Source organism: Stenella coeruleoalba, assembly GCF_951394435.1.
Source record: "Stenella coeruleoalba genome assembly, chromosome: 21".
In the NCBI taxonomy this organism is placed as follows: Eukaryota; Metazoa; Chordata; class Mammalia; order Artiodactyla; family Delphinidae; genus Stenella; species Stenella coeruleoalba.
In genome coordinates, this window is record NC_137167.1 from 24,792,479 (window position 1) to 24,810,521 (window position 18,043).

The 18,043-nt window shown below is 44.4% G+C and overlaps 1 protein-coding gene across 4 annotated transcripts in view; it reads right to left on the minus strand.

Moving 5' to 3' along the window:
• The window catches only part of TDRP (testis development related protein), a 54,168-nt gene extending 39,150 nt beyond the window's left edge, over positions 1–15,018 (minus strand). For all 4 annotated transcript variants that reach the window (XR_013825510.1, XM_079909225.1, XM_079909224.1 and 1 more), the window contains exon 1: positions 14,678–15,018. Coding sequence is in view for 3 of the 4 variants with exons in the window: in XM_079909225.1 (XP_079765351.1) it covers positions 14,678–14,809 (132 nt within the window). In the remaining variant the exon portion in view is untranslated. The remainder of the gene's footprint in view (positions 1–14,677) is intronic.
• Positions 15,019–18,043: the final 3,025 nt, after the last annotated feature.

The window sequence follows — 18,043 nt, forward strand, 5'->3', positions numbered from 1 at the left end:
AATTTCCAGTTTTCCTTTAGCTATTGATTTCTAGTTTCATTCCATTGTGGTTCAAAAGATCCTCAGTATGATTTCAATCTTACTAAATTTATTAAGACTTGTTTTGTGGCCTAACATGATTTCCCTTGGAGAATGTTCTTTGTTAATCTGAGAAGAACATGTATTCCGCTGTTGTTCGGAATGTTCTATATAGTCTGTTTAGGTCCATTTGGTCTATAGTATTGTTCAAATCTGCTGTTTGCTTACTGATTTTCTGTATGTTGTTTTACTCATTACTGGAAGTGGGGTATTCAAGTTTCCTACTATTATTATGTTGTTGTCTATTTCTGTCCTTAATTCTGTCAATGTTTGCTTCATATATTTGGGAGCTGTGATATATGTATTACATATATAATATATATGTATTACATATATAATATATATGTAACATATATAATTATATGATGACCCTCCTTGTCTCCTGTGACAAATTTTTGACTTATTTTTTTGTCTGATGTACTTGCATACTTTTTTTTTTTTTTTTTGTGGTACGCGGGCCTCTCACTGTTGCAGCCTCTCCCATTGCAGAGCACAGGCTCTGGACGCGCAGGCTCAGCAGCCATGGCTCACGGGCCCAGCCGCTCCACGGCATGTGGGATCTTCCTGGACCGGGGCATGAACCCATGACCCCTGCATCGGCAGGCGGACTCTCAACCACTGCGCCACCAGGGAAGCCCTTGCATACTTATTTTTAAAAATCTATTCAGCTACTCTGTATCTTTTGATTGGGGAGTTTAATACATTTACACTGAAAGTAATTACTGATAGGGAAGCACTTACTATTTCCATTTTGTTGATTGTTTTTTGTATGTCTTACAGTTTATTTGTTCCTCTTTTCTGTTCTTGCTTCCTTCCTTTGTTTCATTGGTTTTCTGTAGGGACATGCTTCGATCCCTTTCTCATTTTCTTTTGTGTATATTCTACGGGTATTTTTTTGTGGGGGCTACATGATATATTTTATAGTTACAACAATCTTTTAAACTAATAACTTCAATCACATACAGAAACTCTACTCCTTTATATCGCCCCTCCACTTGTTATCAATATCACAAATTACATCTTTTTACATTTATTTATAGTTACTATATTTATGTTTTTATCTTTTAAGTTCTATACCCAAATTAAAAGTGATCTACGTAACACCATCACAGTATTACAGATTTTATACCTGTCTATATATTCACCTTTAACAAAAAGCATTATGTTTTCATGTGCTTTTATGTTACATTTCAATGTGAAGGAACTCCCTTTAGTTCCTCTGCTAAAGCAAGTCTAGTGACAAGGTAATTACTCCCTCAGCTTTTATTTCTCTGCGAAAGTCTTATTTCTCCTTCATTTTTGAAGGACGGTTTTGCCAGATAGTTTTCCTGGTTGGCATTTTTATTTTCTTTCAGCACTTTGACTATATCATCCCACTTCCTCCTGGCCTGTAACGTTACTGCTAAGATATTCACTGAGAATCTTATGGGCTCTCCCTTGTATGTGACAACTCGCTTTTTTCTTGCTGTTTTTAAGATTCTCTCTTTGGCTTTGCCTTGTGACAGTTTTATTATAATGTGTCTTGGTTTGGGCCTCTTTTGAGCAACCTGAATTTGGATATTTATCTCCTTCCTCAGGTTTGGGAAGCTTCCTGCCCTTTTCTCCTAGTTCTCTGACACTGCATGTATTGGTCCACTTATTTGTGTCCCATAAGTCTCTTAGGCCTTCTACACTCTTTGTCATTCTTTTTTCTTTTTGTTCCTGACTCGGTAATTTCAAGTGACTTGTCTTCAAACTCACTGATTCTTTCTTCTACTTGGTCGATTCTGTTGTTGAACCCCCTAGAGAAATTTTCAATTTAGCTATTGTATTCTTCAGCTCCACAATTTGGTCCTTTTTTATACTTCCTCTTTGTTGATATTTACATTTCGTTCATGCATCATTTTCACAACTGCAGCTAGTTCTCTATGCTCTCTCGTAGCATACTGTGTTTAAGACAATTAATTTGAATTTGTAGGTAATTCACAGATCTCAGCTTCTTTAGGGTCAGTTTCTGGATATTTATTTTGTTCCTATGACTAGGCCATATTTCCCTGTTTCTTCAGATGCCTCATTATTTTTTGCTGAGATTTGGGCATCTGAAAAAACTGCCACCTCTCCCAGTCTTTATGGACTGGCTTCATACAGGGAAAGACCTTCACCAAGCATGCTGGCTAGAGATTCTGGGAGCCTCTAAATCTTTTCTGGGGATGTGTCTCCTCTGAGGTTGTGCATGTAATTTCCCAATTAGAGAGTTTTCTCAGTTTCTCTTTCCAGAGCTTGTAACCTCTTTTTCCCTCTGGCATCTGTCTGTAGGTTCTCTGGCACTGCAACAAGCAGCTGAACTCTCATTTGTTCTCAGTGGCCCCAGGTGTGCCAAGTATGCCAGTCAGGTGAGACAAGCTAGTCCCCTGGGCAGCTTCTCAAAAAGCCAGAACGTAGGGCACGTGCTCCACTCTTCTATTACCTTCCTGACGGAGAAGTCTTGAGTTTGGCGTTTACTACCAATTGTGCTAAGGGACACTTGTGGGAACGGCTATTGTGAGTGAAGTGAAGCAGCCTCCTTACCCATTTCAATGCAGCTGTTCTCAGCTTTGTGCCTGCCTGGTTTACTGCAACTTCGTAACTGGTTTCTGGAGTCATAAAGGCTTTTTTGGCCCATATATTGTAAGGCAGTGTCTCTGAGGGGAAACAGGCTTGGGGCTTCCCTTCCACCATCTTGCTGGCGTCACTCCTCTTATGCTTGCCTGGGCACCCCATCTGTGGCTGACTTCTGACATGGCGGCAGTCCTGTGGGACGGAGCCCTTCACTTGCGGGGTCTGTGCTAACTTCAGGTAGTGTCAGAACGGAAATGAATTGCAGAACACCCACTTGGTGTCAGAAAATTGGAGAACTGCTTGGTATCAGGAAAAAACAACATGGAGATATATATATTCCTTATGATAAAAATGGAAAGGTGTGGAGATGATCAGTCTTAATTATAGTTACAGACTGTCTTTTCTCTGTAAAATTTCTTAGCACACTTTCTTGTCACATCGATCAATGTCTATAATTACATGTTGGGGCAAAACGTCTCCATTTATTGTTTAAAACACCATCACTATAAAACTTTGTTTTTAAAAAGTATTATTGGTCTTCAGTCAACAAGCTTAGTATTTAGCTATAGCCAAACACCTGGCAAAGAAGATCTAAAAAGAGATATAAATAGTTACAAGGAAGCACTAAATCACATCAGGTATTATTTTAAAGTTTAACTGATACAGAAGAGGGAGAATGAAGTAACTGGTACGTGACATACGGTAGGTCACTGGGGGGAATTTGTAATAAAGCCTCTTGGTTGTAATAAAATTTGCTGCTGTAACACAGCACACCACCACACAACACCACCTCTGGGGTGGAAGACAGCCCTCCACCACTGACCTATGTGACGAGGGAAAGAGAGGAAGCGAGGCAGGTGCACACACGGCTTCCTCTCACATGACAGGCCAGAACCTGGACACAGAGCCCCTGCTGGTGCAAACGATGCTCTCTGGTTAGGGAGCTGTACACCCAGTGAATACTTGCTACTGGGGGAAAGTCAGCAGTCTCCCCAGAAGGGCACCTGCTGGCCCCCAGGCTCCGCAGAACTAAGATGAACACCATTACACACACAGTTCTTACTGTCTCAAAACACCTCCCGGTTCCTTTAGCCTCCATGCTCCATCTGGGTTAAGATGATGCGGATGATCACATGCTGTTCTTAGTGTCGTCTCCTTGACCATAAAAGCATGACTCATTTCATCATGGAATGAGATAAAGGACCAAACTAGACAATTAATTTATGCGAAAGCATGGAAAGCTATACGAATGCACACTTGTTAATTAACAAAATGCAAGCCCAGGAAGAATATAAATGAGCTCTAGCACCCTGCCATTTATTTCCAGGTTTAGCAATTAAGACTCCCTACTTGTACCTGAAATCACAACAAATTCCACACTGCAAACCTCTAATGAATCAAGTTGCCTTAGATTTAGAAGAGACTTCAAAGATCCTTTAGTCTAAACCAGGGGTCAGCAGTTCTATTGGAACGCAGCCACACCTGTCACTTACACACGTCATAGCTGTTTGCACAGGACAGCTGCAAAGTGGAGCAGCTGTGATGGAGACTGTACAGCGCACAGCCCAATTCCTGATCTAAACCTCTCACTGAGAACAGGGATTCTGGAGAGGGAATAACTGACTCATCTGCCCCTAGTCACACAATTAGCGACAGGTGGGCCCAGGTCTGCCTGCTGACACCGGGCTACCTACTCCCTTTCCCCTGGTCCCAGTTCATTCATCAGCTGCAGTGTAAGTTCTGAAATGGAGAGCCAGGTCCTTGCAGTTCTTCACAAATGATGAGCCCTTCAGCTCCTCCCCCCAGCACCACACCTGCGCAGCTCGTCCGTCAGGATGTGCGACGCCGTCCCCAAGTCACACGTCCACAGTCAACTCGTTAAGCTGCTCCCAAAGCCACAGCACCCTGGGCTTCCCTGCTGCTCAGAGGTGACATCTTCGTCCTGATCACTGCGACTGCCCTTCAGCCTTTGACCTTCACCTCAAAAGGCAACAGCTCTCTTCCACCGGCTTTGGCAAGCTCACTTCTTCCCTCTTGTCCTGATACTGTTCCATCTAGAATTCAGGCTCTTATTTCACGTCCCAACTCCTACACCAGAATCCTGTTTCAATGCACCTTGCCTCTAATCCCTCCTCCGCAGACAAGTATTTCCTGTCAAATACCATGAAGCCCTGACTCAAAGGCCCTCAATATTCGTCTAAAAGGTGAAGTCTGAAACCCTTAATGGGGCTTCCCAACCTCCCGTGCCAGTTAAATTGGTTTGTTCTCTATCCCCCAAACCTCTTTTGGATCCAAAGCTACGCCATTTCCCCCCTTTCTCACTGTCTTTCCTCAAGAACCGGCTTAAAGTCTACCTGCTCTTCCTCCAATAATTAAGTTGAAAAGGAGGTGAATAAAGAAAAGGGCGCGTGTATGTGTGACAGCTCTGCTTTTCTCACAATGTTCTAGTACTTTTCACTTGCTAATTCACCAGAGAACCATCTATCTCCCATAGTAAGACTTCGATAAATACACTCATTATTACAATATTTAAGCATAGCAAAAAGTAGAAGTATCCTAGGGTGTTTGTTGAAATTTGAGCCAAGACACAATTTTATCAATGCTTTTTAAAGCACTAATTGTTGAAGCCCTAGAATTTTTTGAATATAAAATATGAATGTTTGGAAAGTGAAGAAAAATATCACGAATTTATGATAACCTGTAAGGTAAGAGAAAGAGTGTAGCAAAAAAAAAAACCTCAAGAGAAACCCGGATTCAAATTCCTATTAGTGGCTACATAACTCTGCACAAGTTTTTTAGCTTCCTTAAGTTCCTCAAATGTAAAATAGAGTTGATTCTCCTTATTCAAGGCAGCTGCGCTGTAAAAGTTGCCACGGACAATGAATCAGCAAATACTGAATCACTGCTCTTACAGGAAATACAGGGTCAGGTTCCTGTGAGCCTCTGTCACATTTTCATCAATCATTCAATACATAACCTTGTTTTGTGTGTGTTTCTGTATAAAGACACTTTATTTAATATGTATTGTACAGCCATTAACGTTGACCTCACGCCTGAACAAAGCTCATCTAACATGCATCTTCTCCTTAAGGTACATCACAATCTTCTGTGATGCAATTTTTAATGAGTAGCAATTTTTAAAGAATATTCTAAGTCATACGACCTTAAGTTCTACTAAAATCAGTAAAAGTGAACCTTATGAACTAGGATTTTAAACTCATAGGAATAACAATTTCAATCTAAATGCTTAATATTAGCATTGACAGGTGAACATTACACAGAGTAGTGTGCTGGGGCCTGGGGCCTGAGACAGACACCAAGCCTTAACCCTTTCCATCCTCAAGTGGCCACTGTGCTAACAGGACAGGGCGGGGGACCTTGGAATTCAACCAGCTCATGCCTAGAGAGGTTCACAGGCCCAGGCACGTACAAGCATCCACAAACCTGAGATGAACTGATCTGAATCTGGGGGAAAAGTCCGGAACTATGCCATCCAGTTCCCTAACCAGCAGCTAAACACAGTTGCCAGGGAGCTGGAACAGGGCTAACACGACTGAGGAAACGCATTTTCAATTATTTATGTACCAATTCAAAAAAAGACACTCAATTCAGTTATTAGAAAACTTTTATGTATGTTCAGAACAACTTGGATAAAACAATCTACTTTTTCAACTGCAAATTTTATAAAATCTAAATACTGACCTCGTATTTCTGAGGAAAAGTGAGTATACAAATTGAGATGTGCTAGTAAATGTAAAATACACACTAGATTTCAAAGACTTAGTATGAAAAAAAGTGAAAGTAAAGTAACTCCTTAACGAATTTTTATATTGGCTACATATTGATATAATTAATATTTTGGATATATTTAATTTAGAATATTGCATTGAAATTAATTTCACCTTTTTAAAAAACACTTTTAATGTGGCTACCAGAAAATTTTTGCACTGTATTTCTATTGGACTGTGCTACTCTGTCTCATAAACAGGAGAAACTTCAGGCCTCCTTTGAGATGCCTTAAGTGAATCTAGAAGGAAGGAGTATTTTACCTCTGATCTTTTATCTTCTCCTCCTCTTCCTCCCCTTCCCTCAACTAACTGTCTGCTTTTATTTGATGAAAGGAGTTTTGCGGACTAAACATCAGATTTATCACGGGAATGTCCAATAAGACTAACCTCACAGAGAAGTATCTGCCTAGTCCCAAATGAACCTGTATCCAGGAAGAAATCAGATCTTCTAGGCTAGATGACTCCCACTCATCCTTCCAGGCCGATGAAAAGAAGACCGACGCTGCGGCTGCTTCCCTGATGACCCATTTAACCCCCTCAGCACTCTACACACAAGCCCAGTTCCCACATCTGGTGGTGTCGACAATCCTGCACCCAGTCCCTTCACTCCACGAGCACGGACAGGTGCACCCCCAGCCCCTTCTTGGCATTAGGGTCACAGCAGTGGGCATAGAATCCTCCTCTGTGGAGCCTTTGGACTAGAATGTAGATGACTCTTAAGAAGACAGTTAAGTGCTCTCTGAATGCTATCAAACCAGTGAGATGCAGGAGGTCGCTGTCACTGGTAGGAGTGCAGCTGGGCTGACACTGGGATCACTGTCACCGCCACCCTCAAAGCTCCTGTCCATCTGTAGCCTCCCCACCCCTACCCCGGCTGGGCCACATGGGCAGCAAGAAGATTCCAGAGCTGCTGACAAAGATTCTCAGGGTCAAGACTCATTGACATTGATCCGAGACAGGGCACAAGGGAGCCTGACTCCATTCTGGTCAAGTAGAGAGTCTCTGTCACCACCTGGTAGTAGCTGTCACCCTCCTGCTTTGTGACTGGTTTACACATCTGGCAAATGGTGGCACTAACCCAGTCAAGGGCTTTTAGCAGTGTCTAAGGACAACAGATAATACACGGTAGAGTAGCTTCACCTTATGCCAATTTCACAGATGAAAAACAAACCGGAAGCTTGTCTGGATGGGGGCCTGCACAAGGGCATCTGGTAACAAGCAGCAGGGGTGGGACTCAACCAAGGCATATGGATACGGACACCAGTGACAACGTCCACATCTGAACCACCAGGCTGTATCTGCACATAAATGCAGTTATTTTGACTCCAGTTTAATCCATCTAGTGACATGGTAACAGGACTGATGGGGAAGACTTTAGAAGTCTTCGTTTAGGCTTATAAACATAGGAAAAGCTATTTAATATCGTCCACGAGGGAAACACAAATTAAAACCACATTAAGGTAGTACTTTTCACCCATCAGATCTAAAACTCTGCAGACATACTGCATTGTATCATACTGGCCAGCCCATCCTGAAAGCCAGTTGCATACATGGCTGGTTGACGCATACATTCATGCAACCTCTTTGGGAGGGCACTTTCGAGACATCTATCAAAATTACAAAGGGAGATTTTCTGATGATGCCTATTCTAACCAGTGTGAGGTGATACCTCATTGTAGTTTTGATTTGCATTTCCCTAGTAATTAGTGATGTTGAGTAGCTTTTCACGTGCCTCTTGGCCAACTGTAGGTCTTCTTTGGAGAAATGTCTATTTAGGTCTTCCACCCATTTTTTGATTGGGTTGTTTGTGTTTTTGATATTGAGCTGTATGAGCTGTTTATATATTTTGGAGATTAATCCTTTGTCCGTTGATTTGTTTGCAAATAGTTTCTCCCATTCTGAGGGTTGTCTTTTTGTCTTGTTTATAGTTTCCTTTGCTGTACAAAAGCTCTTAAGTTTCATTAGGTCCCATTTGTTTATTTTTGTTTTTATTTCCATTACTCTAGGAGGTAGGTCAAAAGAGATCTTGTGATTTATGTCAAAGAGTGTTTTTCCTATGTTTCCCTCCAAGAGTTTTATAACTGGTCTTACATTTAGGTCTTTCACCCATTTTGAGTTTATTTTTGTGTATGGTGTTAGGGAGTGTTCTAATTTCATTCTTTTACATGTAGCTGTCCAGTTTTCCCAGCACCACTTAGTGAAGAGACTGTCTTTTCTCCATTGTATATCCTTGCCTCCTTTGTCATAGATTAGGTGACCATAGGTGTGTGGGTTTATCTCTGGGCTTTCTATCCTGTACCATTGATCTATATTTCTGTTTTCGTGCCAGTACCATATTGTCTTGATTACTGTAGCTTTGTAGTATAGTCTGAAGTCAGGGAGTCTGATTCTTCCAGCTCCTTTTTTTTTTTCTCAAAACTGCTTTGGCTATTCGGGGTCTTTTGTGTCTCCATACAAATGCTGGAGAGGGTGTGGAGAAAAGGGAACCCTCTTGCATTGTTGATGGGAATGTAAATTGATACAGCCACTATGGAGAACAGTATGGAGGTTCCTTAAGAAACTAAAAATAGAATTACTGTATGACCCAGCAATCCCACTACTGGGAATATACCCAGAGAAAACCATAATTCAAAAAGACACATGGGGCTTCCCTGGTGGCACAGTGGTTAAGAATCTGCCTGCCAATGCAGGGACATGGGTTCAAGCCCTGGTCCGGGAAGATCCCACATGCCACGGAGCAACTAAGCCCGTGCGCCCCAACTATGGAGCCTGCGCTCTAGAGCCCACAAGCCACAACTACTGAAGCCTGTACGCCGCAATGAAGAGTAGTCTCCACTCACTGCAACTAGAAAAAGCCCCCGCACAGCAACAAAGACCCAACACAGCCAAAAATAAATAAAATAACATTAATTAATTAACAAAAAAAAGCTTTAAAAGAAAAAAAAAGACACATGTACCCCAATGTTCACTGCAGCACTATTTACAACAGCCAGGTCATGGAAGCAACAGAAATGCCCATCGACAGATGAATGGATAAAGAAGATATGGTACATATATACAATGGAATATTACTCAGCCATAAAAGGGAACGAAATTGGATCATTTCTAGAGACATGGATGGACCTAGAGGCTGTCATAAAGAGTGAAATAAGTCAGAAAGAGAAAAACAAATATCGTATATTAACACATATATGTGGAATCTAGAAAAATGGTACAGATGAACCAGTTTGCAAGGCAGAAATAGAGACATACATGTAGAGAACAAATGCATGGACAGCAAGGGGGGAAAGCAGGGGGGGTATGAATTGGGAGATTGGGATTGACATGTACACACTAATATGTATAAAATAGATAACTAATAAGAAAAAAATAAAAATAAACTAATAAATGTTTGATTAAAAAAATTACAAAGGGAGGTCCCCTTGGACTCAGCTCCACTTCTAGACATCTATCGTCAGATATGTGAAATGATTTATACTCATGTTTGTAATAGAAAGAGACTAGAAATAACCTCCTAAAGGTCACCAATAGAGGTCTGGCATTTAAAGTCTATATATCCATACCAGGAAATACCATACAACACTGATACACACACAAACACTGGAAAGAATAAAGAAGCCTTCACATAACAATCAGATCCAAAACGTATTGCTAAGTGGAAAAAGCAAGGGGTAAGTGTCTTTAAGTTGTTAATTAAAGCCCAGTCTATCCTCAAAGCCCATGCTCCTCCCAGTATATCAGCCCCAAGAAAGAGTTTGAGGCCTTAGAGCATTTACTTTCTCAACTAAAGCGCTCCCATAAACCTCCACGCATCTACTTCACTCCGTTCTTCCCATCACCATAAAGCAAACTTAAACAGAGCTCTCACAGTACCCCGCAAGAAAGATTCGGTGTCATCTCAACTAAGACTTACTACCCCTTGGTTCTTCCTATCTTCAGAGCAGAGTAAAAAGCACCTGAAATGTTCCCTGATTTTTTTTTTTTTGGAATGCCTACAGAATATGTCTAAGTCTTTTGAAATTTTAACATGAAAATATGCCAAAAACACCATGAGTTTTGTTTCTAAGGACATTAAAGTACAGCTAACTAAGTCCCAGTGCAGTGCAGCTCAAAGCAAGTGAAGGCCGGCCCAAACCTCAGCACGCGGATCTCATCGCAGACCCCCATTTCCTTCTCACCGCTCACAGACCCCGGAGCAGGGCCTAAAGAAGACTCAGCAACTCCATATCCACCAGAAGGAGCCCAATTAGATTTAATAATACACAGGCTTAAAGATGATTTTTTTCAGCTGCAGTGCTAAGACAGGAAGTGTTCCATGCTACACATATTATTTATCGAGGGAACAATTCAAAGTGCAGAAAAATGTTTGTAGTGGGAAAACAAATGTACGATTTTAAACACACATTTATGTATATGCATAAATGTTGCATGGATAGCTATATAAAAAAAGGTAACAATACTTCCCACTGGAAAGAGGAAGAAGTTAAGACCCGGCATTTAATATCCAGAAATCTTCTACCATATGCATAGCAGATTTGTTTTTTTTTAATTAGACTCATTAAAACTTGTAAGTCTCTCTTTTTTAAATGATTACAATAAATGATTCACCTTAAAAACCCCAGTGTTACAAAATAGATGTGTATTCATGACAAAAAAGGCCAATTGCCTAAAGAAATGCTCAGAGAAATTTATTTTCTATAATGTTAAAGCTATTTTAGTACAGTCAAGTGTTCCTTAAATCCAAGTAATAACTGAATGCCTCACATTTCAAACTTATTAGAACCTAACATTAAGCTATTTTTTTCTTTTTAAAAAAACAACACAGATTACAGCCATGTGACCTGATTTTCAAGTAGGTCGAACAGACCAGATTTGAATACAAACTAAATGCCTTTCTAGAATAAGACAAAGTGTACTCTGAGCCTACATGTTTAATATGAGCGGGCTGACAGGGGTGGAGGGGTGGTGGCGGGCCACTGGAGACTGAAAATGAAACAGATAAGACCGTCTTTCTAATGAGACACAATTTAACAGATCCATTAAATTCTTCTCATATGAATTCCTACCTCTTTCAACTTTAAAATAAAATTTTGCCAGCAGAAGTTTTATGGTAGACTTGTCATGAATTTTCAAGTTTAATGCTAAGAGAGGCTGGCTTTGGGATAAAGATCAATCTACCTGATGAAATGAACTCAATTTAGAGTATGACTGACTTGCCACAAAAAGTCTGCTTTTCTATAGCAAAGTTTTCAACACATCAAACTATAGATACCCTTAATAAAGTAACACAGAAGCTGCAGTCAGATCTCACTCCTAGAAGATAATACAGGATAAAATCCAGATGACTTTGGGTGTGCTGATGGCTTTGGGGAAACACCACCAAAGGCATGATCTATGAAAGAAATAACTGATAACCTGGACTTCATTAAAATTAAAAACTTCTGCTCTGTGAAACATAAATGTTAAGAAAATGAAAAGACAAGCCACAGACTGGGAGAAAATATTTGGAAAAGACATCTGATAAAGGACTGTTATCCAAAATACACAAAGAACTCTTAAAACTCAACAATAAGGAGAAAAAGCAACTCAAAAAATGGGGCAAAAAAATCTGACCAGACGTCTCACCGAAGAAGACATACAGATGGCAAATGAGCAATATAAAGAGGTGGTCCACATCACGTGTCATCAGGGAAATGCAAATTAAACGAGATGCCACTACACACCTATTAGAATGACCAAAATCCAGAACACTGATAACGAACGCTGGAATGCAAGGACAGGACGCAAGAGGAACTCTCATTTATTGCTGGTGGGCATGCAGATTGGTACAGTCACTTTGGAGACAGTCTGGTTTCTTACAAAACAAAACATACTCTTAGCCTATGATCTAGGAATCACACTCCTTGGTATTTATCCAAGTGAGTTAAAAACTAATGTCCACACAAAACCCTGCACATGATGTTTTACAGCAGCTTTATACACAACTGCCAAAACGTGGAAGCAACCAAGATGCCCTTCTGTAGGTGAACAGGTAAACTGGTACATGCAGACGATGGAATATTATTCAGCGTTAAAGAGAAATGAATTACCAAGCCGTGAAAAGACAGGGAGGACGCTTAAATATACTGCTCAGTGAGTAAGAGAAACCAATCTATAAAAGCTGCATATTTTATGATTCAACTCTGACATTCTGGAGAAGACAAAACTACGGAGACTAAAAAGATCAGTGGCTGTGGGGCTGTAGGAAGGGGTGAACAGGCAGAGCACACAGGGTTTTTCGGGCAGTGAACCTCCTCTGTATGGCACTATAATGGTGAGTTCATGTCATTACACATTTGTTCAGACCCACAGAACGAACAACACCAAGAGGGAACCCTAATGTAAATTGTGGACTCTGGGCGATAATGATGTGTCCACAGAGGTTCACCGGTTGTAACAAATGGGATTTTGCTAGTATCAGGGGGAGGCTGTGTCTGTATGGGGACAGGGGGTATATGGGAACTCTGCATTTTCCACTCAATTGCTGGGTACCTAAAAATAAAGACTATTAAAACACACACACAAATACACAGTGAGAAAAAAAGGTATAGATTGTAATTCTGTAAACTTGAAGATCGGGAAAAAAGTTTTAATAAATGTATCACTAATGGTTGAGTCTAGGAAGTATATATGTGGGTGTTCAATCTCCTATCCTTCCAACTTTTCCCTGTAAGTAATTTAATTTAAGAGGAAAAAACGTGTTTTAGGATTCACTAGGAGAAATACAAGCAGAACATAGGAAGAATCAATTTAAAAATTTTAATAGTTCGTTCAGAAACAACAAATATTTCTTATCTTTGACCAATAATAGTTATTTACAAAATTAAATAACTCTATAACCACACTTAAACTGCATATAAATTCTCAACATTATATTTAAGAGAGCTGCTGTTTAAAGTAACCATAAAGGGCTTCCCTGATGGCACAGTGGTTAAGAATCCACCTGCCAATGCAAGGGACACGGGTTGCAGCCCTGGTCCAGGAAGATCCCACATGCTACGGAGCAGCTAAGCCCGTGCGCCACAACTACTGAGCCTGCGCCCTAGAGCCCGTGAGCCACAACTACTGAGCTCGCGTGCCTGGAGCCCGTGCTCCGCAACAAGAGAAGCCACCGCGATGAGAAGCCCACGCACCGCAACGAAGAATAGCCCCCGCTCGCCACAACTAGAGAAAGCCCGCGTGCAGCAATGAAGACCCAACGCAGCTAAAAATAAATAATTTATAAATAAATTTATAAAAATGAAGTAACCATAACATTTTGAGATTTAAAAAATAAAGAGTAAGGCGAGCACTAATACCACCAAAACTTGATTTCTGAAAGACACTTCAGATAGGGACCGTATTTAAATGCTTAATCAAGGGCATTTAACTCCTATAAAAAAAATGTCTTATCAAGACGAGACAACTTCAGTTCCAAGGGAAGTTATTTAGAACCAACTGGGAAAGAAACAATCTGGTGAACTATTTACAAGTCCTGAGAAGAAAGATACCGATCCCCATTAACTTCCGTTACAGGCCACCAGCAACAGGAGAGTTTCCAAACATTTAACAAACAAGAAACTGTATGACCACCGTCATTTTAAAAATAAAATAAAGAGCTGAATTTCACTGCACGTGGAAAGGAACGCTGCGTTGGGGATGAGGTGGAGGCAAGCATTTGTAGCGCAGACAGGATCCACCTGGGATCCTTTTTAATTAAAAAATTCTAAACATTCCAGGCACATCTCTGAACTTGTAAGGCCAGTGTCTTTCTGTATAAAGGACATCTGCCTTCTTCCTCCAACCAAAGGTTTAAACATAGGTGAAGGTCTGTTGCTTAAACAAACAAGTATTTAGCACACTTAGCGCGCTGCTTTGGCCCCCACCGGTCCAGGCCTTGCCCGTGAGTCCGCCCCGGCGTGGCGCGGTCCCCGTCCGCAGCAAGGCCACGGCCCGAGGTTCCTGGGTGCGCGCCCTCTGCCCTACCACCTCCGGGGACTGCGCCCGCGGTCCCGAACACGCGCGAAGAGGGTGGCGGGGCATGGGGTTCAGTCACTCCTAACGTGGGGGGTCACCACGAGCCACGCGGGATCCTAACGGGCCGCGCGGCGCGGGCCTCACCTGCGCACCCCACCTGTGCGCCTCTCCAACGGCGCAGCGCAGGCCTCACCTGCGCCCTCCCCGACCCGCGCCCTCCCCGACCCGCGCCCCCTCACCTGCGCGGCGGCAGCGGCGGCGGCGGCAGCGGCGGCGGCGGGGGCGACGGAGGGCGGCGGCCCCGCCCGCAGGCCATCCTCCTCCTCGGGGGGCTCGTCCAGGAGCACCCGGCTCCGGCCCAGCTTCCACATGCTCCCGGGCGGGCGCCGGCGTCCGTGCGTCCGTGCGTCCGTGCGCGCCCCTCCTCGGCCGGCCCGCAGCGCGGACGCACCGGCTGCGGCTCCTGCAGGACCGGACGCGGCCAGTGGGGCCGGGCGGGGCCGGGCTGTGGGGCGGGCCCACCTCCAGGACCGGGCCCTCCCCACCCCCACCCCGCCCCGGCCCCTCCCGGACCGGACCCGGTCCCCGCACCCAGCGAGACCCACCGTACGCCCGGGACCGGGCCCACCTCCAGGCGGGCCACACCCCCCAGGCCCCCATTTCCCCTGCTCGCGGTCCCCCCACCCCAAGTCACCGCCCCTCCGGCCAGGCCCTGACCCCGACCGACCCTCCCACACCTCCAACGAGGCTCCTCCTCCTCCTCTCAGCGAGGTCCCCGCCCCCCACATCACTCCACGAGGTCCTTACCTCGGGTCCCCACCCCAAGCTGACCCCCTCACACCTCACCCCCCACCACGGGCCCCTCAACACCTCGGGATGATCCCCGAACCCCCCGGCCGACCCCCTCACCCTCCACCAGGGATCACCTCTCACCCGGGCCCCCTTAACCTGGCCCCCACTCATCTGGGACCGCCCCCGCTCACCTCTCAGTCCGCGGCCCCCGCAACCCGGGCGGACCTCCTCACCCCTCAGCCCGGGATCCACCCCCAACCCGAGCTGACCCCCTAACCCCTCACCCTGCGGGGGGGCGCGGCCAGGTCTGCGGGGCAGCGGCGCTGGGGGCGGGGCGGCCGGGGCTCCGGTCACCATGGCGACAGCCGCCGGACGCGGAGCGGGCATAGTGCGCATGCGCACACCCCTGGGTCCGTGGCTCGAGGGCGCGGTGGGCGGGACTGGAAGCGGTTCCAGTTCCCGCCAGGGCGCTCCGCCCCCGCGCCTGGTGGTCTCGGGGCTGCGCTGCAGCCCAGCCGTTCGGGTGGGAAACTGCGCGAATGGTGGCCGGGAACCCCGAGGGCGGAGGCGCTGGGCACGTGGACCTGCCGGGGGGAGGGTGCGGCCGAGCCCCGGGATGGGCAGCAGGAGGTGGGCTCGGCCGGGGCGGGTGCAGGGACCGTGTTCAGCCATAGGCAGGGGGAGGGACGCGAGCTTCCAACGTCTCCACGTTAGGAGCCCAGGGTCCGAGGGAAAAGTGGGCAGCTGAGCTGGCCAGGCCGCCTTGGAACCCGCCGTGGTGCTCGCTGGTCCCTCGCATTCGGGGAGCCTGACGTTGACGAGCAAGTAAGATGTGGCACACCTGGTGTAGTTCACAGGCAGTTGAAGGGACTTTGACAGCTAATTATGACAGCCGAAAATTGTTACTTTTTCTAGGTAAGATAGGTTACAGCCACAGTCACGGCGAACGTGGCAGGGCCCCCGCCCGAACCGCAGCCTGGGGCAGAAGAGGACCGGCCCGAAGTGTCCTCTGGCCTCTCACCAAAACTCAGAAGCAGAAGTACCTCACACATTCCCAAGTACAAGATGACTTTGATTTCATATCTCACAAAAGAGCCAAACAATAAAATATAAAAAGATATTCAACTCCATTGTAATGAGGGAAATGCAAATAAACATGAAATGCCCTTTTCCTGCCTATCAAAGTGGTAAACATTTGCAAAGCTGTACCCAGTGTTGGGAAGCACCTAGGGAAACTGGTAGCTGTGCAGGGAAATAAGCTGCTGGTGGCGTGTAAACAGTACAACGCTTTTGGAAGGCATCCATTTGTTAGCATCTATCACAATTTTAATGTGCAAACGCTCTGCCCAGCAAATTACCATCCATAGAGAAACTTTTTACTCGGTATACGTCAGTATTGCTTATGTTTTCACACCAAACGTGTATTACTTGCGGGATTTAAAAGTACATTTTATAAAAAGAATCCAGAACTCCAGGCTTCTATAAACATTTTCTTAAGCTTTGTATCTTTACTACTCTGAAAGAAAAAAAGAAATCAACTGTACCTGTTGGGTTTTTCCAGAAATGATTAGCAGCAAAATTTTTAAAATGAAAAGAGGCTCTGAGTCTGTCTTTGGAAGAGGCCTGCAGGAGCCCCGAGAACAGACCCAGGGCACAGGGGCCCTGTCAGGGTTAGTGGTTAGGGCATGGAGGGGGAAAGCCGAATTTTACATACCAACCAGCTACCTGGAAAGCAAGGCCGTGGCAAGAGCCCAGTGGTCCCCACCTTCCCTTCTCAGTGAGTCACAAGGGTCAGGAGATAAACACACAGGCACACAAATATCTCCGGGCCCACCAGGCACAAATATTACAAACTGATGTGAAACCCCAGAACACCCACTGAAGTATAATCTACCCCGTAGAAATTAAAGAACTCCTTCTTCATGGGAATATATAAGAATGATAAAATTATATATATCTATACACCTTTTCAAACCAGGTCAAATAAGCTTGGTCTTCTGGACTGGAAAGACTTCAGGATGGAAATACTGAACGTAGACATGGTGATGGTTCTAAGATGTGCTACCTACACAAGATGAATTTGTACCTGGGGCCCACAGGGTTCTGTCAAAATAAACATACTGCAAGCACAAACATTGATAAAAATCAGAAACAATAAAGTAGAGGTTACAAAACAAAGCCAGGATCTAAACACAGCCCCTTCAAGGTCACTACAAACAAAACAGAACACTAACTCAGAACACTTCAACAAATAACACGGATGCCTTTATTCTCACCAAGAGAGCACGGGGCCTGGGCCGGACCACTGGCTTCCTTTGTCTGGCATATCCGCATTTCTCTGCTTTGAAATTTTTCTTTATAAATTAATCTGTAACCTCCTGCAAATCCAGTCCGATCTGGAATAAGAAGGCCAGGCTAACTAAATTAAAAAGCTAAATTCCAGTATGTTTAAACAACGTTTTGCATTATTTCTAGGAGAGCTCAGGAGGGAGGACCTGCAACCCAAAGCACAGCGCCTGAGGCAAGCAGGAGGGGGCTGGTGACTGAGCTTCAGGCATCCTGGAATTCTGAGCACTTCTCGGGAGTTCTAGGAATTTGGCCCTAGTCATTCATTTACTCATTTATGAGTTTTATAAAATTAAGTCATGCTATTGTTAAAGTTCTGTAAGAGGTGTGCTTGACACTATTCAGTGTCACAAAAATACAACACTTACGGGGCTTCCCTGGTGGCGCAGTGGTTGAGAATCCACCTGCCAACGCAGGGGACACGGGTTCAAGCCCTGGTCCGCGAAGATCCCACATGCTATGGAGCA